This window comes from Poecile atricapillus, chromosome 4, assembly GCF_030490865.1.
Source record: "Poecile atricapillus isolate bPoeAtr1 chromosome 4, bPoeAtr1.hap1, whole genome shotgun sequence".
In the NCBI taxonomy this organism is placed as follows: Eukaryota; Metazoa; Chordata; class Aves; order Passeriformes; family Paridae; genus Poecile; species Poecile atricapillus.
The window spans coordinates 25,140,238-25,167,300 of NC_081252.1; the positions used below are offsets into that span (position 1 = coordinate 25,140,238).

Below are 27,063 nucleotides of genomic sequence, written 5' to 3' on the forward strand. Positions count from 1 at the left end.
GCCGCTTCCCCCCATCGCTGCCCGGCACCGCAGCCCCTTTCCTCAGGGCGGGCACACGGGGAGCGGCCCCTTCCCGCTCGCCCTTGCGCTTCACAGGTGCGCCCTCAGCTGAGTGTGCGTAAATCGAAGCGGGCTGAAAGCGAGCGCTCCCCTGTTAAAACCCAAACAAATCAAACAACGCAGCAAACCTGGGCACCGCGCGGGCTTTCGGGCCCCTGCCCCGCTCCGCAGCCCCGTCCCGCGGCGGCAGGGCTGGGCCGGGCCGGGCCGGGCCAGGGGAGGAGCGGCGGGAGACGGAAGTGAAAACAAGAGCGGGGGGACGGAGCTGCCGCCTCGCAGACGCGCCGCGGTGTCCTCGCCTCTCCGCGCCGTGCCGCACCGCCGGGTGAGTGCCGGGGCGGCAGAAAGCCAACAGAAAAAACACCGTGGGGGGAGTTAGACAAAAAGTCAGTAGGCTAGGCGCGGTTTGTAAAGCTGCTCGGTGCTTATTTTCGTTTAACTTCTGTAAGCGGGGCGCGCAGCTTGTGGTGGTGGCGGGGCGCCCGGCCGGGGTGCCGGGGTGCGGCGTGGGCGCGGCCCGGCCCCGGGGCAGCGCCTCAGCGAGCCCGGGCTGCGGGACACCTGCGGGGCTCCTCGCCCTCAGCCGAGCTCTGCCCTGCCCGTAGGGCTGCTCGGGGCTCCGGGGTGCCCCTCTCCCTTTGCGGCACCCGCGGGGCTGCACGCCGGGTGCCCCTGGAGCGGCTGGGGCTGTGGGAGCGCCTGGAGCCGAGACCGAGCGCCCTTGTGTGGGTGGGGGGTGTCTGTTCCCCAGGCTGCGGTGGCCGTGGGGCTGGCTCCTCGTCCCGGGGAGGTGGGCAGAGGGGCGTGCTGGGGCGTGTGGGGCTGGTGCTGGCGCTGCCCGCACCGCTCCCTCCGGCACGGCCGTCCCGGGGCAGGAAGGCCCCGCTGGCGCTGCGGGGCCGGCGGCGGTGCGGACCGGAGTTCTGCCGGGGATTTGAAATTCCCCCGTCCGGACGCAGGTCCACCGAGCGTTTGATCGTCTGAAGGAAAGTTGCACAATTTCACCCTTAGCTGGTTTATTAGCACAGTGCTCCCCATGTGAAGCGAGGTTGGTGGTTTGCAGTGTTTTCCTTTAGCTGTTGCCCTGGCACATTTTAAGAAATTTGTTAAACAGAACTTGGAATGTGTATTTTTTGTTTGCCGTTCCTTCCTGGTGTATCTGTCAGGCTAGAGATGCAGATATACCGGAATTAAGGGGATGACAAAGGGAAAGATGAATGATGTTGAGTGGGACGCACGGTATTTCACCGTGCGCTTTCTTCCCTCCTATTTCTACTTGCTACAAATGAAAAAGAATGGTATCAATTCCTAATAGAAATCATTCTTTTTCCTGGGTATATAATTGTAACTAGCTGATTCTCAGTTAAAAAAAATAAAAATAAGAAAGCTACACAGGTACTTTAGTTTCAATTGCCAGGTAAATCCTGCTCACCTGTGTGAAACAGCTGCACAGGGTGCAGATTGCTACATGTAGCTTGCTTCCCTGCAGTTTCATAATTTACATTGACCTGTCACTGCAGTGGATTTCATTTAGCGGGAGTGAAAAGAGTATGTAGAAAGAAATCTGTGACTGATTCAGATCCTCTTTTTGAAAGAATTCTGTGCACAGGGCAATTAAACAGCTTAATTAAAAGCTTCTTGCTTTAGTGGTGAGCAAGCCTCCTAAGAATCCTAGCTCAAACTTGGCGGAGACTTTTCTTCCTCTTTAGCTAGAGGAGAGCTCAGTCTTGTGTGTTTCCCCTTAGGTACATTGGTGCTTGTCGGGGTTTTTAAGGGTGGGTTGAGTCAGCGTCTGGGGTCAGAGCTGCCCCTTTGCTGGATGCCAACAGGCAGTGGTGGGTTGGGAATGGCTGGGTTACCCAGGCACCTCTGATACAAGCTACAAATTCTGCTTCCTAATATATATATATATATATATATATCTTGTGCTGCCTAATGCCAGTAGCTGTGCTCTGGTTACCTGAGTGGCTGTCGGTGTGAATAAAGTTCATAGTTTGATTTAGAAAAAAATTCTGAGCAGTGGATCTCTGCTTCTTTGGGAGGTGAACCCAGAAATGTGCATTGCGGATGGCTCTCTTGGGGAGTGACATCCTTGCATCGATTGCGGCAGCCCTGCTCTCATGCTCCTTTTGGGTGGGCTGCATTTGGAAAAGCCCACTGCCTCTGAAAAACTAATGTGGCTCCCCTGCAGTGTACGAACAGCTAAAACTGGGCTTTTCAGAGTTTGGTGGGGTTTGCAGCCGCCTGCTGCTGCTTAGCTGAAGGTCCACCTTAAATGTCCCTATATGAGTATGGAATCTGGCTGTGCCCCGGTGTAGTCTTACACCAGCCCGCCCTGGTGTGCTCCTGCTGGGCTTCGACTATACAAAAATAGACAGCATCCACAACCTAAGATGTCATTGTAACATTACTTATCTGAGGTGGAACTGAAGCCCTTATCTTTGACGCTGAGCAGCACTTAAATATCTCAGTTGCCTTTTAAAGGTAATTTGTTGGCCACGTTTGTGGAGAAGGGGTTGCTTGGGTTTTGCTTCCTTAGCGTTAAATTGTGACTGTGGATATTTTGCTTTAGTTCACAGTTTTTTATTTTGAGGGTTGGTTTTGGTACCTGTTTCATCTGTGACATTGTTCTGCCACTATGAAACTGTGCTATAAAAATAAAGTCACAGGGATTTTATTTTCTTCTGATTAACTGCAAAGTTGTGATGCTTTGACATTGTTGTGTTTAGAAATAAGCTTTAAGCTGACGACATGGCAGCATATGATATTAATTTTTTTAGAAATGAATGTGCCAGTAGTGCTAATGTCTTCCATACTTTGGTTTAAGGGATGCTATCAATTCATGCTTGTCTCAGTATTGACCCCTGCCCCACACAGTGTTTTGTTAGTAAAAAGTAGTTGTCAAACATTTTGGCAGCAGCAGCAATTCTCCAAGTTCTGTTTCTTCTTAAGCTATGGAGGGAAACGACATAAGAGGAATAAAAGCACAAGTCATGGCAGACCTGGTGTGGGGGTTTTGGCTGTTTTGGGGGGAGGGGAATACAGCCAAAGAAAGAAGGCTTTCAAAATTGCAGACAGTGCCTTTTGTTTTTATCATCTTTAAATTAAAACTCTAATCCTCTTCTGCAGGCATCAGTTCTTTGGATTTGGTCCTTGAATACTAAACATCATGAGCAACTACAGCGTGTCTTTGGTTGGGCCAGCTCCCTGGGGATTCAGGCTTCAGGGAGGCAAGGATTTCAATGTGCCTCTGTCTATCTCTCGAGTAAGTGCATTTGCTTCTTTTCCTGCATGTGGGTATCTGTTATGCTGTGGCCAACCCACAGCCTTCAGACAAAGCCATTAATTGCAGACACTGGAGCTCAGCTTGCCCATGGTGGACTGTTGGGGGTCGGGGAGGGAGGGATAGAGAGGGGAAGATAAATCTTTGTGTGAAGGCTTCAAGAAAGTTAGCTTGGGGAGGACTTGTTAATTTGAAATGGTTGTTTTATCTGCATTTGTTTATTCAAATAACGAAAGAAATTACCCTCGAATTTCCTTCCCTGCTCCCATCCAGAAAATAGAAATGCAGAGGTTGGAGGCTGACAGGAAACAAGCAATTTACTTTACTGGGCTGAGCCTGTGCATTTCAAATGGGAAGCAGTGGGGGAAAATCACTCGTGTTACTCTTGTTTATTCAGCAGCTCTTAGCTGCTTGAGGATCTTGTGGTGTCTGTTATTACAAATCCTACCATTTGTAATAAAAAGGTACCTGAATAACAGTAGATGTAAATAGCAGTTCATCAATATGTGCCTGAGTGAACGTGCCAGTTTCTCCTGAGTGTTTTATAGAGTATGTGCTCTGAACTGGTGTTCAAAGGATTTGAGGAACTAAGTCAAAACAAATATGCTCTTTGTACCCAGCACTGTCTAACTAGTTTCCCACTTTACAACTGTATTTTCAGGGAAGGCTTGTCTTTCATTGTGGGCTGAATTTTCAAAGCTGTTTTCAGATGGCTGAAGAACTTTGCCCATAAAATATAGTGACAAACATTGCAGTATTGAATTTCTAGGATCACTGGAAATCTCTGGGTGAAGGGACTGGCTTTTGATGGCTCTGCACCCTGACACCTTTAAATCTGATTAGCCATGTGGAATAATTTATATACGAATAGCCCTTCCTCTGTCAACAGCTCTCCTCTCCCTTCTGCATTTTCATGGAGTTTAGTGACAAAGATTAATTATTTTGTACACCTGTTGGGATGGCAGAATTGATACTGCCCTGGGAGATGGAGCAGGTTTCTATTTGGGTTTATGCATCACGGTGATATTTTTAGCTAATCTTAACTAGTGTTTCAAACCCTTCCAGTTCATTTAGTCTTGGCTTATATTATCCACTGGCGGATTATGCTGGTGAAATGAAAGTACAGTTTAGCCGTGAAAAATTATTTTTATATGGCTGAAATAGACAGGAGAGCTGTAGATATGCCTGTGTACTGATTAGGACAGTTAATATCTGAGACAAGAAGGGGTTGAAAAGCAGTTTATTCCTGGATTTCAGGGACTGTAAAGCTGAACTGTAATTTGGTTTCTTGTTCAGTAGCTGGTTACTTGTACACTGATGAGAAATTTGAACTGAGGATGTGGACGGCACTCTGCTGATTTGATGGTACAAGGGCTTTCATGACAAGGATTTGCAAAGGCACAGGGTTCTTGTTTGTGATACTGACCTGATGAGCAGTTAAGCACTATAGGCAGTAAGCCATGTGAAACAACCAACTTCAGGAAAAGGTAATACTTTTTTTGTAGAGGCCTCTGTTATCCTGGAGATCTACAGTGCAGTCCTGCTGTAAGCAGGCTTCCCATCTAAAAGAGGAAACATTGGAATTAGCTCAGACTACAACTTTATTGCAGGAATCAAATGTGCTGTCGCACAGAGTAGCCTGGAGGAATTGACCTGAAGAGCTGCCTATTAGAGCCTCAATTATGGGATTCCCTAGTGACAAATGTCAGTGCCCACAAGAGCAGAACATAATGAAAGATGGGGGCTGGTGTGGTTTTGGAGCTTTAATTTGTGCATGGGCAGGGAAGCACAATCTCCACCTCAGCACAGCTCCTCAGCTGTTCTGTGTCTTCCTACTTGCAATTAAGAGTATGCAAGTATTAGACTGCCTGGTGCTTTTTTTTTTTTTTTTTTTTTATTTTCCCCCCCTCCTTTGGATTAAAAGAAAAAAAAAAAAAAAAAAAGCTTAGTTCTGGTATGCCAATCCAGCTTTGGGCCAATAGTTTTTACCAGAAGAATTCAACACCCATGTTCCTGGTATGCTAGAACAGTGTGTACAATTCACCCCCCAAGCCCTTCTTTTCCTGATGTAGCATAAATTCCTTCCTGTATCTGAGGGCTGCTAATTGAATTATTTTAGCAAAACAGTAATGAGACATCATAATTATGTTCCTTGGCAAGGAGGACTCTTTGGTTTTGTTTTGTTTTTAATTTGTCCTGTAGATGCTGAAGATGAATGCTGGGCTGCTGAGGGCTAATTTCCTGCTTTAGTTTAAACTCATTGAAATTAAATTTAAATAAAGTGTAGTTTATAAAACACAGAGAATACACTGCTTTCTAAAGCTGTTTATCTGAAAAGTTAATCTCTTCACTAATGATTTGAACAAATTACGATCTCACAGCTCCTTGAAGAATGTTTTACTAAGTCACTTGAGTTTGTACTGGATACAGTTTAAATGGGCGTATTCCTTGTTGCCTCTATAGGGTAAAACGAGTTAAAACTCATACTATGCAATACTCATAACTAGGTTAAAATGAGGTTAACATTAGTGCAGGGGTAGTATTTGATGTTTTATAAATTAGTATATTGCAGACTAGTCTGAACTTCATAACCAATAGCAACAGTTATTGAAGGGTTATATCAGTCTCTTTATATAGCTGAGTGCTGTAAAGTTGCTATGTTTAATTATACAGCTGTACACATTTCATGGGAAGCAATAAATGTGATATTGGGGTTGCTGTGATGTGGTGGTTATTACATTTATCAGTGTAACTATAGACCATATGTGCACATAGTTATGTACACATACATACACAACATATGTACATTTCGTGTATAAGTCCGGACAACACAAATGCATGCGGAACTTGGTATGTGAACTTGTATCTGGCTGGACTTCAACAGGGTGACTTTTCCCAGTCTTCCTCCCTGCCTGCTCACTTGTCTGAGCCCTGCAGAGTGCCATTGCACAGGTCAGGAATTTAACGCTGGGAAGCTGAAGCGGGGCGGGAGCAGCGGTGGGAGTGTGATGGGCGGTATGGTTCCCATGAAGCAAGGGCCCGTGGGAAGGAAGTAACTCTGAAAGTAATAAGGGATAAAGGGTGGGTTGAGGATTATTAACAGCCAAGTGTTAAAGTGGCTCAGGCTGCCACATGTAAGTGTAGTGTAGGGCTTCCAGGTAGTTAATTCTGAGGTGGCATTTTGCAGACTGTGAACAGTTAGCCTGCAGTGAAGAATACAGACATTGCTAGAGCCCAGGTGTGCAAACTTAGATTATTCTGAGTTGCTGTTCTTACTGTTTCCTTATGGTAGTTTGCATCAATTAAAGAAGCAGCTGATGTCCTTATTCCTTCAAGACCTATACTATGATGCAAAAGAAAAAAAACAAAACAGGGAGAGTTAGAGGAGATGAGAATAAGATTTGTTTGCTCAAGAGTTTATTCTCATTCAGTGGAAGGAACAAATGCAGTTTTGGAAATAAAGTACCCCAATATATTGCTTGGTTGGTTTCATGAAGTGACTCCTGGGCATGCTGAATTCTATATTAACAGAATTTGGGGTTAATCATATCTACAATATCATCTGTGTTATTTAGGTGCAACACAGTAGCTTTTGAAACTATCCATACTTCTTTAAACTTTGAATTAACATTCTATTTGCTTTACTTTTTGGGGAGTTCGTTAGTTCCCCATGCTTCGTTAACAAAACCAGAAAAATCTCAGTAAGCGTGCCTAACATTAGAACTGTCTAAACTGCTGTACTGTGCAGATTGAAATAAATGGTGTTTGGTATTGATGATGTATTCATTATGTTGGGATGACCCGTGAGAGGTCTGGATACTTGTTCCAGATGTGTGCTTGACATGTTAGTAGTTGATCAAAATTTTTGTGATGTGGTCTCTAAAAGGTGCTTCTCTCTGCTTTATGGCAATATTTTCTGCTAGAAACAAGGAAATACTCAAGCAAAGCTATAGTTTGAAGAGTAATGTAGTCTGTAGGCAATAGATACCCTCTAACCTAATGCAAACACATTGGATGTTTACCTGTATTTAAGAGTTACTTTTTTTGTTGAATCCTGGTGACAAGTTTAGCTCTTGTCTTTCAGAAGATGTTTCACTATTTGTTTTTCTCTTGCTGTAGGAATTAAAAAAGAATACAGGCATGTTGAAATGCTTGACCTGACTGACAGCTCTGTTTTTCTACTGCAGCTTCTTTCAGTGTGTTTCCCACACTGCCAGCTTCTTTCTGCTTCACTGATCACTTTTTTTTTTTTCAAAATACCCAAAACAAATAAACACCACTCCTGCCTTAGAAATAACTGCTTGGTTTTGCAGTTTTTTAATTTTCATTATTTCAACTGTTACAAGTATATTTTTCTGTATTAAAGTTGCAAGCCTGTAGTTGACGGAAGACTTGTGACAATAAGTCTGTTGGCAAGAAGTACACTCAAGGAGTAGATGGAAGAGCAGCCCATCTTGGGATGAAGTAGGAAATGCAAGTACAGCACATCAGGTGCTCAGTATTTGTCCCACATGAGCATCCTGATGTTCTTTATGCTGTTATTGGGAAGCCATTATTATGTGTGAAAATAGTGAGAAGACAATAAAGGAAAATGATGTTTTGAGTGGACCTGGAGCATGTCAACTTTGACTAGAGTCTGGCTGAGACTCACGCCCTTATGTTTTGTGTGAATTATTTTATTAAGCTGTATGTGTAATTTCCAGTAAAATCAAGCTTTGTGTAAGTATGAAGTAAGTTTTTTTTAAATGGAGGTCTGTGGAAATTGTTTTTGAATCAGGTATGTGAATAGGAGGGAAACATTAGAACTGCTAGCCTGGCCAGTGATAATTGTGTCAGTAACTTTATGCTTCATCCTGGAAGCTACTGAGAGCTCCTAACTAAATCCTAACTGGCAGCTGCTGGCATTGCAGTGATGGGTTGATTTGTCACTGAGTTGTGATGGTTTGCACAAAGTGCAGCTGAAGATGCATTCCACTGCTGCAGCTGAGGTGGATTGGGAGCTGGCTGAATGGCAGCACTCACAGTTGTGAGCAGTGGCACAGAGTCTAATTAGAGGCCTTCAGCCAGCGGTGTTCCCCAAGAGTCAATCCTGGGTCCAGTCCTGTTACTCATCAGTGACCTTGATGAAGGGATAGTGTCCCCTCAGCAAGTTTGCTGGTGGTATCAAACTGGGAAGAGTGGCTGAAACACCAGTAGGCTGTGCTGCCATTCAGCAAGATCTGGTCAGGCTGGAGCATTGGGCAGAGGAACATACTGGGGCTCAACAGAACATAAATACAGGGTCCTGCACCTGGGGGGGGACAACCCTGTGCACCAGCACAGGCTGGTGATTGATCTGCTGGAGAGGAGGACAACAAATTCTGTGAGCCAGCAGTGTGTCTTGGTGGCTGAGAAGACCAGTGGTATCCTGGAGTGCGTTAGGAAGAGGAATGTCTCCTCTGTACAAGAAAGACAAGAAAATGTTGGAGGGGTCCAGCAAAGGGCTGTGAAGATGAGTAGGGTGCCGGTGCATCTCTTTTTTTGTGGGAAGTCCAAGAGAGTTGAACCTGGAGAGAAGACACAGCCTGTGCCCACGACAAGGGACAATGGACACAAACAGAAATACAGGAAGTTGCATCTGAATATGAGGAAAAACTTCTTTATTTCAAGGGTGACAGAGCACTGGAATAGGCTGATGAGACAGGCTGTGGAGGCTCCTTCTCTGGAAATACTCAAAACCCACCTGGACACAATTTTGTGCTAGCTGTCCTAAGTTAGCCTGCTTCAGCAGCAGGGTTGAACCAGATGCTCTCCAGACATCCCTTCTAATCCCAGCCTTTCTGTAATTCTGTAACATCCTGGCACAGGTCAGAGATGCTGTCTGACATCACAGCATGTACCTGCTGATGCTGTTGCTGGGGCAGCACATGCTGTATTTTACAGGCGCTATCAGTGCTTATGAAATGAATAGGATTTGCCAAGATACCAAGCAAGAAGTGTTACTCTGTTCTGTTTAATGTTGTTTACAAGATGTGGTTTACTGAAAATATACTGAGAATGACAGATGAGCTACCAGTGCCAAAGTCTACATCCTCTGTGTACGGAGTCCTGAAGGAGCAGAGGTTTTCCTTTGGATAATTACAATGTTCCCAGCTGCACAAGTGGTTTAATATGAGCAAGTGTTCTGGAAGTCCTTAGAGTGCTGGTTAGTGCTTCAGAGTTTGCGTAGTTGCAAGAAACAGTCTTTATAGAGCTCCTCAGCTTGACCTGAAGATGGAAAGAGAGATCTGTTGGTATGGCTGTAATTTCCTGGCTGCCTCTTTTCTCACTTGTAGTTTAACATCATTGTGTTGAAAATTGGGAAAAGGGCAGTTTCTTCTGACCATATTTTTTCCTTCCCTTGTCTATTCTTCTGTGTGGTTTAAAGAATGACAGACCAGCACTGGTGTGTGGGCTTGGAAAGAAGGGAGGGCATGGGGGAGAAGAGGCGTAAGAAAAGTGTCTCCGTCTCATTCTGTTAGAATGACCTTATTTGTTAGACAACCTCTTCAGACTGAGTGGGAAGCTAATTTTTAAAAAATAGTTCCTCTGCTGATGTCATTATACCAAAGGTGAAGCTGGCTGTACTGGGAGAAAAAGGAACCAAAGTTTGTAGCTGGGGGATGTCTGATGTGATGCGTGAGCACATTCTTTTTACATTAAAAAATGCTGGTTCTTCTTTTTTCCCTTATAAGTGACAGTTTAGTTACAGTATGAGGAATATAAGCTAAATATTTTGTGATGGAAAAACTAAAGTATTTGTTAGCAGTGTCTGCTTCTCCAAGACAGATGTAGTGAAAAAATAAACTCTGATTAGATGTTCAGAGCAGATGCAAAATTGGCAGTCCTTCCAGAGGCCAAAAGACAGGAGCATTTATTGAATAGGAACTGAAAAATATTAGGCATGTTTTCCTTGCAAGTATCTCACCCTGGAGGCCTGACAGCTTCTGTCGACTTCCCCACCATTTGGAGATGCTATTTTTAGTGTAACTGTTTTTCTCATTATTCATTGGCCGATGGCAATCAAAAGGCATTGTGAGAAGAGACATGGTGTTGAAAGGTTTGTTTGTTTGGCTTTGGTATGGAGCCAGGAGATAACATTGTTGGCTTTTTTTTTTTTTTAATTATTATTTGTTTTGACTTATAAAGAATAGATTTCATATGTTACCAATATAAGGAAAAGTGTGAGAGAAAACTGTTTCTCATATGCCTAAGGCAGTGGAAATATGGGAAAGGTGATATTCTTCCTGCCAGTGGTCATAAAAAATGAAAATTGAGGCTGAGATTAGTTTGAACAAATATGAGGAATAGAATAATTGAATCATTTAGGTTGGAAAAGTCCTATAAGATCATCAAGTCCAACCACTAACTCAGCACTGCCAAGTCCACCACTAACCCATGTCCTGAAGTGGCACATCTACACATCTTTTAAATGTCTCTAGGGGTGGTGACTCAACCACTTTCTTGGGCAGCCTGTTCCAATGCTTAATAACCCCTTTAGAATTTTCTTCATATCTGATGTAAACCTCCCTTGGCACAACTTAAGGCCATCTCCTCTTGTTCTGCTTGCTTCTTGGGAGAAGCTGACCCTCACCTTATTACAGCATCCTTTCAGGTGGCTGTAGAGGGCAGGAAGGTCCCCCTGAGTTCCCTTTCCTCCAGGTTAAACACCCCAAGCTCCCCCTGCTGCTCCCTATGAGACCTGTGCTCCAGACCCTTCATCAGCTCCCTTGCCCTTTTCTGGACACTCTCCTCCTGCACCTCAAAGCCTTTCTTCTAATGAGGAGCCCAAAACTGAACACTGGATTCAAGGTATGGTCCCACCACTCATGAGTACAGGGGTACAATCACTTCCTTGGTGCTGCTGGCCACACTTTTTGACAGGATGCCACTGGCCTTCTTGGCCACCTGGGCACTGCTGGCTCTTGTTCAGCTGCTGTCAACCAGTACCCCCAGGTCCTTTTCCACCAGACCGTTTTCCAGCCACTCTGCCCCAAGCCTGTCGTACTTCATGGGGTTGTTGTGACCCAAACACAGGAACTTTTCCTTGTTGAACCTCATACAGTTGGCCTCAGCCCATTGTTCTGTCGAGTTTGTTTGCTTCTACAGGTGGCTGTTTCAAAAACAGAGACGGGAGGGATGGAGGCTGCTGCTAAGGCCAGTGTTGCATGAGTTGGAATGACTCAAGTCTTCAGGGCAGTGACAGCAGAGAAAATATGACAGAAGTACTTCTTCAGGTTCCCTTGCTATATGAGGTCCTCAAGCTGAATTTGCAGAGAGGTACTATCTTTTCTTAGAAGAGTTGAAATGGGTTCCTTCCCCTCTTCCCATTTATTTGCTTCCTTCATTACTCACCTTTCAACACTGTCAATCACTTGGGTGGGGCTCCCACACAGTAGCTTTCCATCCTTTGTCACTTCAAGACACTGGTGCATTTTTGTGTAGTCATTTGGGTATGCTATCCCAAGTAGAGAGGTGGTATGGGGACAAAATAGCATGCTGTAAGTTAATGACCATATCATGATACACACCCTTAAAGCACATTAATACGCGCTGCACCAAAAACTGTACTTCACACCAAAACTACTAAGTAGCCAGAGCACAGAAATTGTAGACCAGAACATTCCATGTGGAATAGTCCATAATATTTTACCACTATGGATTTTTTTCCTCATTTTGAGTTACTCTTTTATTGGAAACTTCAGCTTAAACAGTTAAGCTTAGCGGAGGTAAATGCAAGAGATAGTTGAAAGTGTTTGAACGAATGAACTTTTGCAACTGCTGTCAGCTGTGCCTGTAGCAAAGCCCTGAAGTAAAATGTAATGCCTTGTACGAAGTCCCATAGGCTACAACGTGGATCTTGCCAGGCCTCTAGTAGTCCTGTTGGAAAGGTCAAATGGTTTGCATGTTAACTGGATATGAAAGAAGTTTGACTTATCCTGGGCTATATTAAGGAATGATCTAACACAGTATCTAGTTTTTTCCCTGACAAGGGAAAATGTTTCTACTGAACAATGTGAAGTACTTAACCCTGGGAAGGCAACAGAAACTTATTTTGTGCTGATTATTTCATATTTCTTTTGAAGACCTGGCTAGTGATTTAGATGCTAGGCCTGGATTAACATAGAGTGCATGGATTTCAGGAGGGTAAGATTCCTCATTTGCTTAGCTTCTGCATTTATGAATGTAGTTGCATTGTTTAGTTATTCTTGCACCCAAAATTTGTTCAGGCTATGGAGAAAGTGATCGAACTTTCTCTAAGTGTGATGCTGTATTGGTACAATATCATTTGAGATTTTTAAAAAGGAATTCTGTGGAGCCAAGGCAAAATGCTGTAAATACAAAAAATGCAGACATAAATAAAGGTATATTTTTGTTACTAAATTATATCACTTTGGTGCAAACTCTAGCTATAGAGCTATAGAACATTTTGTTCAGAACCCTTGAAAAATAAAAGCAGCTTTGCTGTACAAAAGCTCCCTCTACCTGGCAGAGCAGCTCAATCTCAAAGTGAATAGTGCATCTGCTATTAAAGATTTTTCTTTTTAATGTGCATCTTATACGTGACAAGCCAGGTGTAGTTTTGAGTCCAGTGTTTTCTACCTCTCCTTGTTGTGGTTCTAGATTTTGCATTACAGTGTGAAACACATGGAGTGGCAGATTCATGGAATTGTTTGTCTTCAACTTGCACGTGTATCTGAGCAATTCCTTCTGTGCTGTTCTAATTTTCTTTACCTAATACCTTTAAAAGGATGGACAAAATCAGAGAAAAACAAACAAAACATCAGGGGAGATTTACAAACCACAGAGCTTGTGGAAGTAGGGTTGGGCATACTTTTATTAGACTGATAGAGAAATGGAAGGTTTGTAAAGCTTTAAAAATCAAAGATATCTTGATAAAGTCATAGAATCATAGAATAGGTCAGGTTGGAAGGGACCACAGTGTGTCAGCTGGTCCTACCTCCCTGCTCAAGTGAAGTCATCCCAGAGCACATTGGACAGAGGGATTGGATTGTGTCCAGAGGGTTCTTGTGAAGTGAGAGACACTTCACAACCTCTCTGGGCAACCTGTTCCAGTTCCTTGGTCACCTGCACAGTAGAGAAGTACTTGTGCACATTCATGTGGAACTTCCTGTGCATCAGTTTTGTCCATTGGTGAGGTCTCTTCTTGGTCATCTCTACTTGAGGTTGAACAGGCCCAGCTCCCTCAGCCTTTCCTGGTTTGAGAGATGCTCCAGCCCTCTTAATCATCATTGTCACCCTTTGCTGGACCTGCTCCAGGAGCTCCACATCTCTCTTGTTCTGAGAAGCCCAGAACCGGACACAGCACTCCAGATGTGCCTCATCAGGACTGGGCAGAGGGACAGGATCACTCCCCTGACTTGCTGTCCATGTTCTTCCTAGTGCAGCTCAGGGTCCACTTGACCCTCTTGGTTCCCAGGGCATACTGCTGGCACATGGATAGCTTGGTGTTCACCATGACCCCCAGGTCCTTCTCCACAGAACTGCTCTCCAGCAGATCAGCCCCCAGCCTGTGCTGGTGCCTGGGGTTTTTCTTCCCTAGGTGCAGGACCCTGCACTTGCCTTTGTTCAATTTCAGACAGTTCTTCCGTTTGCTTTCTGCAGCTGCTCATCAAATCACAGTGTTTTGAATCTAGGCCCCATGAGTGTTCTTTACCCGGTGTCTAAGGTAGTATGCTAGCAATCATTTAGTAATGAAAAGGCAATCCCCAAAATATATATTCAGGATGTATTTAACCCTTGGGGGATGGTGCACCAGTTCTTTGTGGGGGACCGATTGTTGGAGTCGTGACTTGATCAAGTCTAATGTTAATAGTCATCAGGGGCCACGATCAGTCTTGCAAAGGCAGCAATAATGCTTGGAGAGCCTTGCATCCTACCTGACTGCCTGAGTTCCTGTCGTCTTTAAGTCTTTTCTTAACGCCGAGAGGTGTGAGGAAGGCCCCCCCTCCCCAAATATTGGCGCTCTCAAAAGTAGGAATAAGCTCATGTAGTACCAAATAGTCCTCTTGGATATGAATTGGCCCCCACCCCTGCCAGTGCTACTCACTGGCTGAAGAAGGTTGGCAGAAGAAAACCTGCACTTGCATTTTCATGACAGAGCTTAAAGCCAGCTCCACAGATGAAACTCTTCCTCCATCAGTGCCCTAAGCAGGGATAGTAGGGGGGACTGGTGCAGCAGAGGTTCTCTCAGCCCAGCAGGCTTGGCCACGGGAGCTGGGTCTGCTGGCACAGTGGTGGCAGATACCTGGGGACAGTACAGACTGGAAGTGCCGAAGCCTGACTTGCTAGGATGTGTCTGTCAGTATACTAAGCTGTGAAAACTGCCACTGAGTGCTTATTAAATAACAGCTTCTGTCAGCTATGAATACATTCTATTCTCTCCACTTTCCAGCTGTCATATTTTGGCAGCTGACTAGAATCACAAGTCATTGTAGCTGGGGCTTACATGAATCTCCTTTGAGAGCATAATTTATAAATTAAATTAGTTTGGTATTGTGCAGATCGATAGCAATCCTGTAAATGCTAAGAACCCAGGTCTTAGCACTAGAAAAACACTCAAGGAAAAGTGCAATTGTGGGCATATAAGTTGTTTCCATAAGATGACTCTTGCATAAGGCTCAGCCTGTGTCAATGTACATCACCTTGGTTCAGCACTCTGCAGTTTTGGTTCTTCAGACTGCTGTTACCAGGAAGAAAGAAGCACAGACTTGCTTGAAAGAGGAGCCAATTGACCTTTCCTGGACAACTTTCTACTTTGTCTCAAAGATGTATGAGCCAGTGATTGTTAGTGTAAGAGAACTGACTAGCAGAGATGTTTGTATGGCATTCAGAGAGCTCAAATAGAAACAGGCCTTTAACCAGACAGTGAAACTCCATCAGTAAATCAAGTGCTTTAGTAGTGCTAAATCTTACCCTAGAAATGTGGAGATGCTCCCTCCCCTTCTCTCTTTGCATTAGGCAATTATTGCATGTTATAATTTTTAAGCTAGAGATTACTACCCTCAGAGCGTGTCCTTTTTTTGGGTAGTTTTGTAAAACTTCTGAACTACTGGTTTAATAATTGAGCTTATGAACAAAATACATGAGTAGGTTTTTTTGACTGAAAGAATAAATTTTGTGTAAAAGTCTAGAATTGCAGTTCACTTTCAATGTGAAAACCGAAAGATGCTTTTCATGGGGTGTGCACTTAAAGCTTGGAGGCTTGAATTCTTGCACTATCTCTCTGGATAAAAGTGTCACCATCCCTCTTATGTCAGATGGAATGTGATACTCTCTGGCCAGTAGAGTAGCTCCTCTGGGAGTATTTTCTTCCACTGACACATCTCCACTTCAGCTTTAAAATGCGGAAACTGCTGATCATTGAAACTTAAAATTACATTAATTTGTTTTGATACCTGAGCTGATGAAAACTGCTGCTGTTGCAGTTGACAGCCCAGATCAGTTTATACCTCTGTCCTGGTTGCTGTGGGATGAAATAACTGGAAATTGCTCACAGGAAACTCCGATTACAGGAGTCAAAACAAGGCTTTAGGGCAAACCAGTTGGTGTTGATGCTTTAATTCATAACCTTCTACTGCTGTGGAAGGCCAAACTGCTGGGGTGTTCTCCCACAGCTTCCTCCTTGCAAATGTAAGGCACACTTCTGGCAGTGGGCTGGAGGCAGATGGGTGCAAGTACAGGATTTTGGATACCACAGTCATTGACATTGATTGGTTCCTGACCTCATCAAGAGGATGGAGTGCTGCCAGTGCTTCTGCTAACTCTGAATGCCTCCCCTTGTCACTCATTCATGCTGTACTTTTTTTTCTTCTTAATTGCATGTCCTAATTTTCCCATTCCTGCTTTCTACATTCCATTCCAGAATTCCATTCCTTTACCAAGGAACGTATTGCCAGGGCACAAAATGAGGTTTTGTAGAGATTTTCCTGTCCCAATTTGCCCTGATGATGATTACCTAATCAGCCTCTATCCTGCAGCAGGAACTCATTCCCTTGAGAGAAATTTCTGTATGACTTGGAAGGAGGCTGGATATGGGAGATAAGGCCTCACAGGAGGGAATTCCTCATGAGGAAAAATACTACCCAGAGTAGTAGTAGTATTACTACTTCTACAGAGTAAGGGGATAAAGATGAGCATAGTGGAATGTGTAATTGTTGTGCTTTGGGAGAAGCATACAGATTCTTGACACCTTGAGAGGAGTGGCATGCAAATAGTTTAGACTTAAACAAAATTATGTTTAAGTAATATTAGTGTCAATTATAGGAAACGTTGTGCATAACAATGGGCATTATGAATTGGGAAATAACCTCACTTCAGTATTTAAGGTAGCTAATCACTCATGCTGAATCAGAGTTGGTTTTCTAGCACCATTTTTTAAAGTTTCTGCTAAATAGGTTTGAGTCCTTTAGTTTGTTGCCTGTTTTATCAGAAAGAGGAAGGTAGTTTTGCAGGAACACAATTTGTACTGCCTTGAAGTTTTGTTCTTCCTTTTAGTCTGAAGGCTTGTGCCTTCCTGCTGAAGTAATTCTACAAGGAGTTTTTGCTCTCAGTTATCATTTAAGACAAACGCTGTTCAGAAATTATTACCTGTGGTGCTAACAGGGTTTAGGATTCATAAAGCAAATGAAGGGATTGGAATAAAGGGAATAAGAACTAGGTAGCAAAAAAATCACAAACTAAAAAATTTTCAAAGCTAGTGAATATATAGTATGTTTGTCAGAGAGCTCCAAGTGACAAATGATAAGAGCTTTGGACTCTGTAAAGCAGGTGATATAAGTAGCTATAGGGGTATCTTGTCTCTGTTTGCATTAGTACTGCATTGCAAGTCTGTAACCATTCTTTTCCTTCCCATCTTTCAGTACTGTGCCAGAGAGTGGTATGTCCTGGGTTTACTGTGCCCAGCACTGGGTTAAATCAGAAAAGCAGGACTGTATTTAGGCAGCTTTTGCTTTATTGGAGCAGTTACAGGAAATGCTTCAGCATCAAGAAACAAGCTGCTCTTTTATGAACACTTGCGTACCCCTGGATTCCTGAATAAACGCTGTCAGCAGCACGTGCATGCTTTGGGTTTCCAGCTCAAAAAGCACTGCTGGCTTCTAGGGAAAGTTCTGTAGTTGGTGTTGCATCTGGCTTTCAGTTTCCTAACAGATTCTTGACCTTCCTAGGCATGGCTCAGCTATGTATTCCAGATTCTTCCTACCCAGTGTGTGAGGCTGCCTTTTGGAGCCTACCACAAGACGCCTTCTGCGCTCCCAACATCATGGCAATGCTAGTGTCTTCCTTCCCTCAGCTGTCTCAGCCCATTTGGATTCAGGAGAGTGCAGGGGGTTTAGGTGTCATTTGCCCATGAGGCTGTTACAATGTGGTTAAACATCATAAAGAAGGTAGCAGCTTCATTGGCTTGATCTCTGTTCATCAATAAATGCAGTCTACAAGCGAAGTGTTGGTTAAAAGACACACAAAAGATAGCAGTTTGGCCATCTCCCCATCTCTTTTCTTATCACTGGGAGGAGGAGTAAAGGTTGTTGTTGAAAGACATGAATAAAATGGAGACAATCTGTGTCATCAGAGGGGCCTCACTGCAGCACAACAGATCTGAGTTTATTTTTCCAGTCAACCCATAAGAAGGAGGAAGTGCTTTGTGATATGTACCAGTAACTTCATCTGGATGTTAATCAGGACCACACATAGCTGTCTTCAGTCTTCAAGCTCTTGCTGTCTTCAACCTCTTGCTGTCTTCCTGTGTGTTGAAGAGATATTCCTAAAGCAGCCCTTCCAAAATCACTGCACTCAAGATTATAGAGGAAATAGGTTACTTTTGCTGCTGCTGTTCTTGAGTGTCCAAGTAACTGAATATTTGGGAGGGGAGCATTGTGGGGGGTTGCTTTTAAGCTCCCAGTCCTTTGTGTTGATATGCTTGTATCAAAGTCTGAATTCAGTTCAAGTCATCAAAATAATCCTTTGGTCTTGCATTGCAGATTTAAGAGAAGTAAGTTGGAAAACCCAGCAAAACCTCAGAGTGTATCTTGGCAATAAAATTGTGAGATTAAAAAACACTACTTATTTCTAGGCCCTGACTCACGGTTTTTGAATGTGTGAGGGTGGCAGCTCTGGCTGGTCAAGTAGCATTATAAATATTTCAGGACTTTTGGGCACAGAGCTGTGCCAAATACTTTTCTCATGTTTGGTTTTTTTTCCCTAATTCCCGAAGCAAATTTTTGCAGATCTCTTATAATCTGGGTTGTGTGTGTAATTAAACAGACAACATGTCAAATCTCCAAACTTCTGAAAATTGATTTAAATCAATTACGTAGTGACCGAAGTGTTGTTGACTGTCTACAAGCTGTTTTATTGGGACATGGTGTATGCAGTTTCTTGTATATGTGGTAGAGGAAAGTGAATTATGGAGCAGCTGGCTTGCTAGAGATCTTCAGAACTAAACAGTACATGGCCTGTGTGGTAGAATTTCACCCTGTTAGGAAAATAAATTGGCCAAATTGGCTGATTATTAATGGTGGCTCCAGCTTCTGGTGTCAGCATATGCAAAGCAAAAGCGGTGGTAGTGGTGGGGTGTGGAATAATTTAATAGGTCTTCCTGCCTTCCAGGAAGTCCATGGTGCCCTGAAACTCGTTCAGCCAAGTCCTAAATGAATTATCCTCTGACAGATTGTGCTCTGGGGGAAGTATATTTCTATTAGTTTTTACGAGGCATTGCAAGTTGCAGCAGGCTCGGAATGTTAAAAGATGGAGAAGGCTTTCAGTGGATATGTGTAGGAATTTCTTGCTCAGGTCTTCATTAAACACTGGGATGTGGGGTGCTGCAGGCAGAGAAGCAGCGTGTCCCCCACCATGCCATGGAGCCTCTTCTGGCAGAGTGGGGAGGAATGGGCATGACAAGCATCGGCCTTGTGAATTTCTTGGGCGTGACTTGACAGGAACACTGAACAAGGTCTCTCCAAGCTTTAAAATGAGAACTGAGCTGGTAATTGCTTTTCTCCAAGTACCAAATGTGCAAATGTGAACAAGCTGTTTGGTGCAGTACTGAAATAATGAGGTTGAGAGCTTTGAATGGAGAGCAGTGCGTGGAGGGTCTCTTCTGCTTGCAGTATTCCAGATGAAAAAGACGGATGAATACACAAACTTATTTCTGTAATTTGGTTGTCAGAAGTGTGTTGAGTCCAAACTTCCATGCTATGTGGATAGGCCCTTCAATGAAGTAAGTTTTGAGTTTCCTTTGTCTTTCAAGGATTCAGAGTCACAGAATGGGTCAGGTTGGAAGGGACCACAGTGGCTCATCTGGTCCAAGCCTCCTGCTCAAGCAGTCTTAAGAACACATGGCACAGGATTGCATCCTGTTCTTGGATATCTGCAGTGAGACTCCACACCCTCTCTGGGCAATCTCCAGTGCTCAGTCACCTGCACAATAAAAAAGTTCTTACTCATATTCAGGAGTTGGAACCTCCTGTGCATCAGTGTCTGCCTGTTTCTTCTTGTCCTATAGGTTGGCACCACTGGGAAGAGCCTGACTCCATCCTCTTAGCCCTCCTCTTTTAGATACTTAAATGCATTGACAAGGTCCCCTTTCCTGGGGCAGCTTCACTGGTTTTGTCTGGGGGAGATGAGACTTTAGCTGGTGGAAATTGTATGTTACTCCACAAAGCTTGTTTGCTTATTGTGCTTGCTGCTCTTCTAACAAGTATATGTCATGTGTGTAAAGCCCTTGTGAATAGGGGATGGAGCATGACAGGCAAGGTCGTGAGGAAATGCTGGAATAAGTAAACACTGGATAATAGTAACCTGAATCTTTCTTGAAGATGTGTAGGAAATATACTGCTTGATTTATACATTTGTGATAACTTTCAAAAGCACTACAACATAAAGGTGCTGGAAGTAGGTATGGAAAAGGTCTAGATGATGTTGCTTACATATCTGGGCTGGGCCCAGTCATTGTAAACTCTGGGGATTGTAATGTATGTAAACTCCCAGGACTGCTTCCTTTGCAAAGAAGAAAGAATGTTGCTTACAATATGTGCCTTATGTCTCCATATGCTATTGTTTAAAATAAGTAACTGAGAGCATAACATAACAAATGTGTAAGCAAAGTACTCTACACTGTTATTGCAGGACATGATTTCAATGCAGTTACTTTGAAGCTGGATTGCAGTGCAAAACAGGGCTCTATATTATATAGTAACTATCTATATACTTAGACTAACTCTTGGATTTTTAACTAACACATCATGGGAAAAAAATTGAATTAATACAATCCCCTTAAGAGAAACTCTAGCCTTAATATCTTTTACTTTCTTTGTTTCGTTCACTCTTGATATAGAGGAATATGACAGCTGGCATGATGCCTCCTTTTTGATTTGTGCCATTTAGCGTTTCTGGCAGCTGGATACGCGTGGAAAGCTGTATAGTGACAAATCTGTTTCTCATACCTTTTGTAGTCTGTTTTTCATCAGATAGAAAAATGTTAATACCCCCTGAACTTTCCTCCTTTGGCTCACCCAGACAGTAATTTACTTGAGCATTTCCTGTATGTTGTCTCTGGGTATGGAGCTCATGCTTTCCATCTCGGCTGCATTACAGATCTCCACCAGTGTGGTGCCTCATTCCCAGGCTTCTTGGGATACTTCCTGGGACAGTCCAGACTTGCGTACTGCAACAAATTTGCAACATGCAAACCTGTGGAAGGGACTTTCTCCTAGTCTGGAATGAAACTTGAAAAAAAAAAATCAGAACGGGTTGGGTTGGAAGGGACCTTAAAGATCGTTTAGTTTCAATGCCCTTGCCATGGGCAGTGATACCTTTTGCTAGACCTGGTTGCTCAGAGCTTCATCCAACCCGGCCTTGAACATTTCCAAGGATGGGGAACCCCTGACTTCTCTGGGCAACTTGTTCTAGTGTCTCACCATCGTCACAGTGAAGAATTTCTTCCTGGTATCTAATCTAAATATACCCTCTTCAATTTTAAATGCTTCAGTTTGTGTATTTGTTGGAATACTGTTGATATTTCATATCTATCTTAGCAGAGTTTCATAAATTATCTGGTCAAACAGAAATCTGCCTACACAGATCACTGCTAAGATTACTGCTTAGAAAAGAAAAGCTTAGACAGTCCTGTTTCTTCCACATGTTAAAATGTATTTTGGTACTAGTAAATGAGTATTTTCATAAGTGATGAATAAAACCTTGGTTTTCAAGAGAATTTTCCTCACTTCTCTTAGTGTGCTTTGGCTTTAGAAACTTACAAATGAAGACTACAGCATAGAGCTGATTTGCCTGTTGAGTGAATATTTTACATTTCTTCAGGGTGCATGAGAAATTTTGTGTTGTTTGTGGGAAAATTCCATTCAGCTCTGCCCACTGTGCTCTAGTATATAAGCAGATGCTAAAATTTGGACACTCAAACATATGGGTATTGGGATTCATATCATTGGTCTGGAGTGGTAACCTCCTGCCAGCATTTTCCATAATGATCTTACCTTCTACAACTTTTCCTCTCCACTATTTTGTTTTCCTTTTTCTTTTTTTCCTTTATAGCAAAGCTGAAATAAGAAGATGGTATTTTCTTTGCAAATGTGCCTTGCTATTCCATTTCATTGCTGGTCTTGAATGGTGCTGAAACTGTAATTTTTTTCTCTTTTCTTCTAAGACTTGCCACTCTCCTGAGAACTCAAATACTTTTGCATTGGGGGGAAAAAAAAAAAAAAAAAGAAGAGGAAAATATTACATTATTTGAGCCAGGCTACCAAAAGAAATCTAAAAATGCAGGAATCAAAACAGAGATAGTCACACCCTTTAGGGGAGGATGAGATGATATCTCTCAACAAGCTCTTCCTTATCAGAAGTTACTGAAAAATTTACTTTGGTGCTCCACAGAAAATATTTTGAGTTATTAATGAACTTTGAAACTTGATTTAATGTGTTATTTTCTTTAGTCAAGAATGTCTCGAAGCTTTTGAAAAGCCCATTTGTAAATTATTGCAAGGATTAAACAGACTCTTGTTGACATAAGTAGGCTTTCATGTTTATTAGTTTTTAGTGCAGACAGAAAATGTGTATGTCTCTCCGCCTGCTTCATTTTAGTGCTGCGGAACGGTGAGGAGGGAGATGTTGCAACACTAAGATTTTTGTTCAAAGTACAATCTGAACTGCTGCCAGCAGGCACTGGAAAGCTGTCATGCCAGGCTCAGCTTTTTATTGATGTGTACCAGCCCTGACGCAGAGGTGGTAACAAATACCTGCAGGGGTCATGCCTTTGAACATTTTTCAACGCAGCCCTATTTCCAAAATTTTCAGGATCAGTATGTATTGATACATTATAGCTGAGCATTGCAGTTCAATTGGGGTAGATTCAGCGTCTGCAAGCAGCCACCACAACTCTCGATCTAGGATTAGAAACTGGCTCCCATGAAAAGCAGGATCTGCACTGGCACCTTCTGGGGAAGGTGTGGCTCGGGCTGTGTCCTGTAGGGCAGCTTCATACATGCAATAGTTTGCTATGGCCTGACCATTCTCCTACTTGGCAGCACTGCAAAAACAAAAAAAGAAAAGGTGATAGCTAAATTGCGCTTGAATTTGCAGTGAAAACCAACCTGATTTGTGTTTTCAAGCCCCTTCCCTCGTTGGGGTCTCAAACAAGAATTTCACTGTCAAGATAGATAAGTGGCAAAGGTCTTAAATTCTTTCCTCTTGTTTGTTGATTTCACATACCTGCTGGAAGAGAGCAGTGTTTGTTACCCACCCGAGAGGTCTGAAATGTTTCAGTGCTTTATTCCGTTTTTGCCTCGCCCTTTAGCGGGAAGTATGTGTGCAGGTAATACCCCAGCTATGGCACAGCCTGTCCCTTGTCCCTCCTGACCCGTGTCCCAGTGCGTCACACCACGTGTGTGCTGCTGGGGCCGCGTCCCGGCCTTCTGGGCACGGCACAGGCACTCTCCCTGCCCTGCCTCTGCTGACTTCTTGCACTTTATTGTGTTGCTGGCTGAGACTGGCCCTGGGAAACCACTCGGGCCCTTCATTTTTTTCTAAGTATACTTCAGGTAGATACTTCTGAGTGCTTTTGTTATTTCTGCATTAAAACAAGGCCTTTGTTCACACTTAAACAGTGAAGAGTGGAGCTGTAAATCAGATCAGGAGACCATAGATCAACTCAGTTGCAAACTCAGCTTATCTCTGTTCAATGTGAGACCCTTTTCCAAGAACCTGTGGCATTTTTTTACTGCCTTTGGGATATTGCTGCACATCTGGATTTGGCAGAAGCATTAACTGGCTCCTGTAATTCTTAAAACCCTAAAGCTGTGGCACTGCTGTGCTTCACCAGAGAACTGGAGATGAAGCCAAAGGTTCATTATAAAGCATAGCTGTAATACAATCTATAGCAGAATATTAAAGTGACGTGCCGGCTGGATGTGCTGTGGTTTAAAATAACTTGCATTCATGTCCCCCGAGCACCAGATGAAAGTTTAGACCCTTGCTGGGCAGCCCACACCACGCTTGGAGTACACTGTTCAACACGTAGGCTCTGGGGCACCAGTGTCTGTTTTGGAGAGTTTTCTCTATCATTTGCTCATCCATTTCTTTTTTAATTTGACTTGGGGGGTGTTTTTTTTGGTTGGGCTGTTTTATTTTGGTTTGTTTTTATTTTGCGGGGTGGGGGGAGGTGTATTTTGGACTGGATATTTTGTTGCCTTTTTGTTTTTAAACCTAATTAAACTCACAGATCGGAAGACAAAGCTCTTGCTTCCTAAACCACATCTGTCTGGAGATAAATGGCTGTGAGCCATTTAATTCCTGATCCTTACCACCCTCATGCCTTAGTAGCACTAAGTTAGGGTAAAGTAATTTTATTTTTACTTCCAGATGGTATATATGAGGGAAACAGCATTTGACCAAGATAAGATTTTTGGGCAACTGTGCTAAAATGTGTTAATTAGACCCTATTTAAAATTGAAAAATACTATTTAGAAATTTTAAATTATGCAGAGCTAAACCATCTGTCTTTCCATCAATGGATCAAAAAGACCTTATTTGTTGGGAAAAAAAAAGGAAATGTTTTTCATTGAGGGACAGGGTTGGTGAGCTCTGTGATTGGTACTGATTTCTTCATATGGTGTATCCCAGAAACTTAGAGGAGCTTGCCTGGAATTGCCTTTGCAGTGATGTGTGTTTATGTGGTTTACACAGTCGCTAAAAATTCTTTTCCAGACTTGGGGTGTTTCCTCTGGTATTACATGTTTGGGCTTTATGGTTTTAGAGCTCCTCAGCTCTGTGTCCAATAACATTGAGTAGGAAGGTACAGCCTGACGCACTGACTTAAGTCCCTGTTGCTTCAATCCTGCTATTCCCCTGACCCCATGTAGCAGCCCCTGCCTGTTCTACTGCCACTGCTCATCCATTCACATGCTATGCTAAAAGAGCACAGAAATTGACTTTGTTTTCGTTTTTGGTGGGTAATACTATCAGACTTTCAGTTAGAGATCTGTGTTCCTTAGAATTTGGTTTCCAGGAGAACTACCTGTAACTGCAGGGCGTTGTTATTGAGGTGTCATGTTTAGTGATATAAACTGGAAGTTAGAACACATTCTTCTTTTGTTTTGGGGAGGTTTGTTTAATCCCACCCCAGGGACATGAGACTTTACTGTCTGTGCTGAGAAATTAACCATCACTTGTTGCTGACTTGGGTTAGATTCAGTGATTTAAGAGAGCTGCTACACAGTCTGTGCATGTGTGATAGTAATGCTTCACTTCACAAATGATTTACTGATACCTTTGTTTTTTGTATCTTTTGTGCACCTTTTTGGATGCACGGCTCTGTGTTGCTGTCTCTCCTCCGGAGATTTGTAATGAGCACACTTTAATGTGCTTGAACGTGACAGATGATTTTGTTCTTCATCGGATTGTTCTTGATCACTGTTGTTCCAACCTGCCTCTTCTGCTGCTAAGTTGCTAAATCAGCTTTGTACTCCTTAGGATGATGAAAACCAGCCTGCTTGTGTCTTCTCTGCAAAAGGGGGAGGAATGACAGCTATTTTATGTTCAGTGAGTGCTGTGGTTAGTGTTTAGGAAGTGCATGTGATGGTAACAGACAAGCAGGGAGGTCTGGTGTAACCTCAGGCAGGTTAATCACTCTACACATTGACATTTGAATGCAAACTTTAAGCTGCACCATGATTTTTATATGTCTGGTTGGTATTTCTTTTATTTTGTTTGTATTAGTAGCTTGCACTAGCCTGGAAGAAAGAAATACCATGTTCTGCTTTAAGTTTTGTTTATGCAGAAAAATTGTGGGTTTTTTTTTTCCCCTGCTCAGTTTAATAAGAATGTGGAAGAAGCTGTGTCTTTGGCCTGGTATACATCTTGTGCTGCTGTTGTTTTTATTTGAGTTTTATATGCTTTCAACTCTCAAAGGCTTGATGAATTGGTTTGTATCAGGTTTGTAAGGGGATGTTGTTACCATTGCTAGTATCTGGCCCAAACTTTGCATCAGCTAGAGTTTGCCGCAAATAGCTGCAGTTTGGCACCACAGTCTCATCCTGGGTGCCCAGGCTCATGCCCTCGGTATTTCTCTAATGACTTACTCCCTCAGATTGCTTCCTTGGAACAGATGGTGAGTTGCATGAATTTTTCTTGTGGTAAGGGAATGAATGCTGTGTTTCAGCCACGAATGCTCTGTCAGTTCATGCTCTTGAATAATACACATATTATAAGAAGGAACTTCAGTGTCTCCATTTGACCTCATCTTCCTGTCAGGTCACAGATGTCCATTTGTGGATGGAGAAGAAAACTTACAAAGCCACACTAACCTGCTATTCCCCTAACCTAATTTATAATTGGGCATATTTCTGAGAAGATGTTTTACTTTCAAGGTCTCCGACTTTATTCATGTTTCTGCTTATGTCATGCTTATTGTTCCCTCTTTCTAGTGTGGTTTGGCTTTTGTTCTTCATCTCTATACTCAAAAAGCACTGTGAAACCTCACCTGAGAGACCCTGTATTGTATCAAGGAGCAGTATTGGCGCTGTTGAACTTCCAAATAGTAACTTTGTTAGTATTTTACTCATTTTGGGTCAAGGAAAGGTTGTGCAAGATGCTAATCTCCTCCTTCAGTTCTCACATTTGAGTGGCTGTTGTGATTCGTGATTTGTAGCAGAGTGTTATAATAACCCTCTCCAGGTAGTGCTCAAGGGGTTTAAAGGACAATCTTATTGGAAAGCTGGAGGGAAAAGGAAAAAAGGCATCTCCCACTATTTTGCAAGCCTTTCTTGTACAGGATTTGTTTCTCACTGTAACCAACTGAAAGATTCCTGCTGGAAGTAATACAAGTTTAGCTTGCATGTGATGCTTCCAGGTTAGCTTAAATTGCTTTATGTGAGTGAAGCAAAACTTTAAAGTGAAAATTTAAGCATATTAAAATACTTCCAGTATTAAATTCAAATAGGGGTAGGTCTTACATGTTTTGTAACTGTGTTGGTGCTAATTATTCAATATTTTGATCACAGTGTGCACTTGTTTTTATTTAAGGTATGAAGATTCTTTATTCTCAGCATGCCTAAACATATTTATATTGCCTTAATAAATTGCCACTTAAATATAGCAGCTTAGAAGACAGGGAAAACACCCTGTGCTCTGTGGAAAATCAAACCTTTTTGTGGATTACTGGTACGGTAATC

The 27,063-nt window shown here is 42.9% G+C and overlaps 1 protein-coding gene across 14 annotated transcripts in view; it reads left to right on the plus strand.

Moving 5' to 3' along the window:
• The first annotated feature begins 230 nt into the window (after nt 1-230).
• The window catches only part of PDLIM5 (PDZ and LIM domain 5), a 123,001-nt gene continuing 96,168 nt past the window's right edge, over nt 231-27,063 (plus strand). For 3 of the 14 annotated variants that reach the window (XM_058838794.1, XM_058838800.1, XM_058838801.1), the window contains exons 1-2: nt 231-385; nt 3,190-3,325. In XM_058838794.1, coding sequence (XP_058694777.1) covers nt 3,230-3,325 — 96 coding nt within the window. In that variant the 5' untranslated portion in view covers nt 231-385; nt 3,190-3,229. Of the gene's footprint in view, nt 447-2,389; nt 2,545-2,570; nt 2,655-3,189; nt 3,326-27,063 lie in introns of those variants that run through there. The other 11 variants (XM_058838806.1, XM_058838798.1, XM_058838799.1 and 8 more) reach the window with 7 other exon arrangements.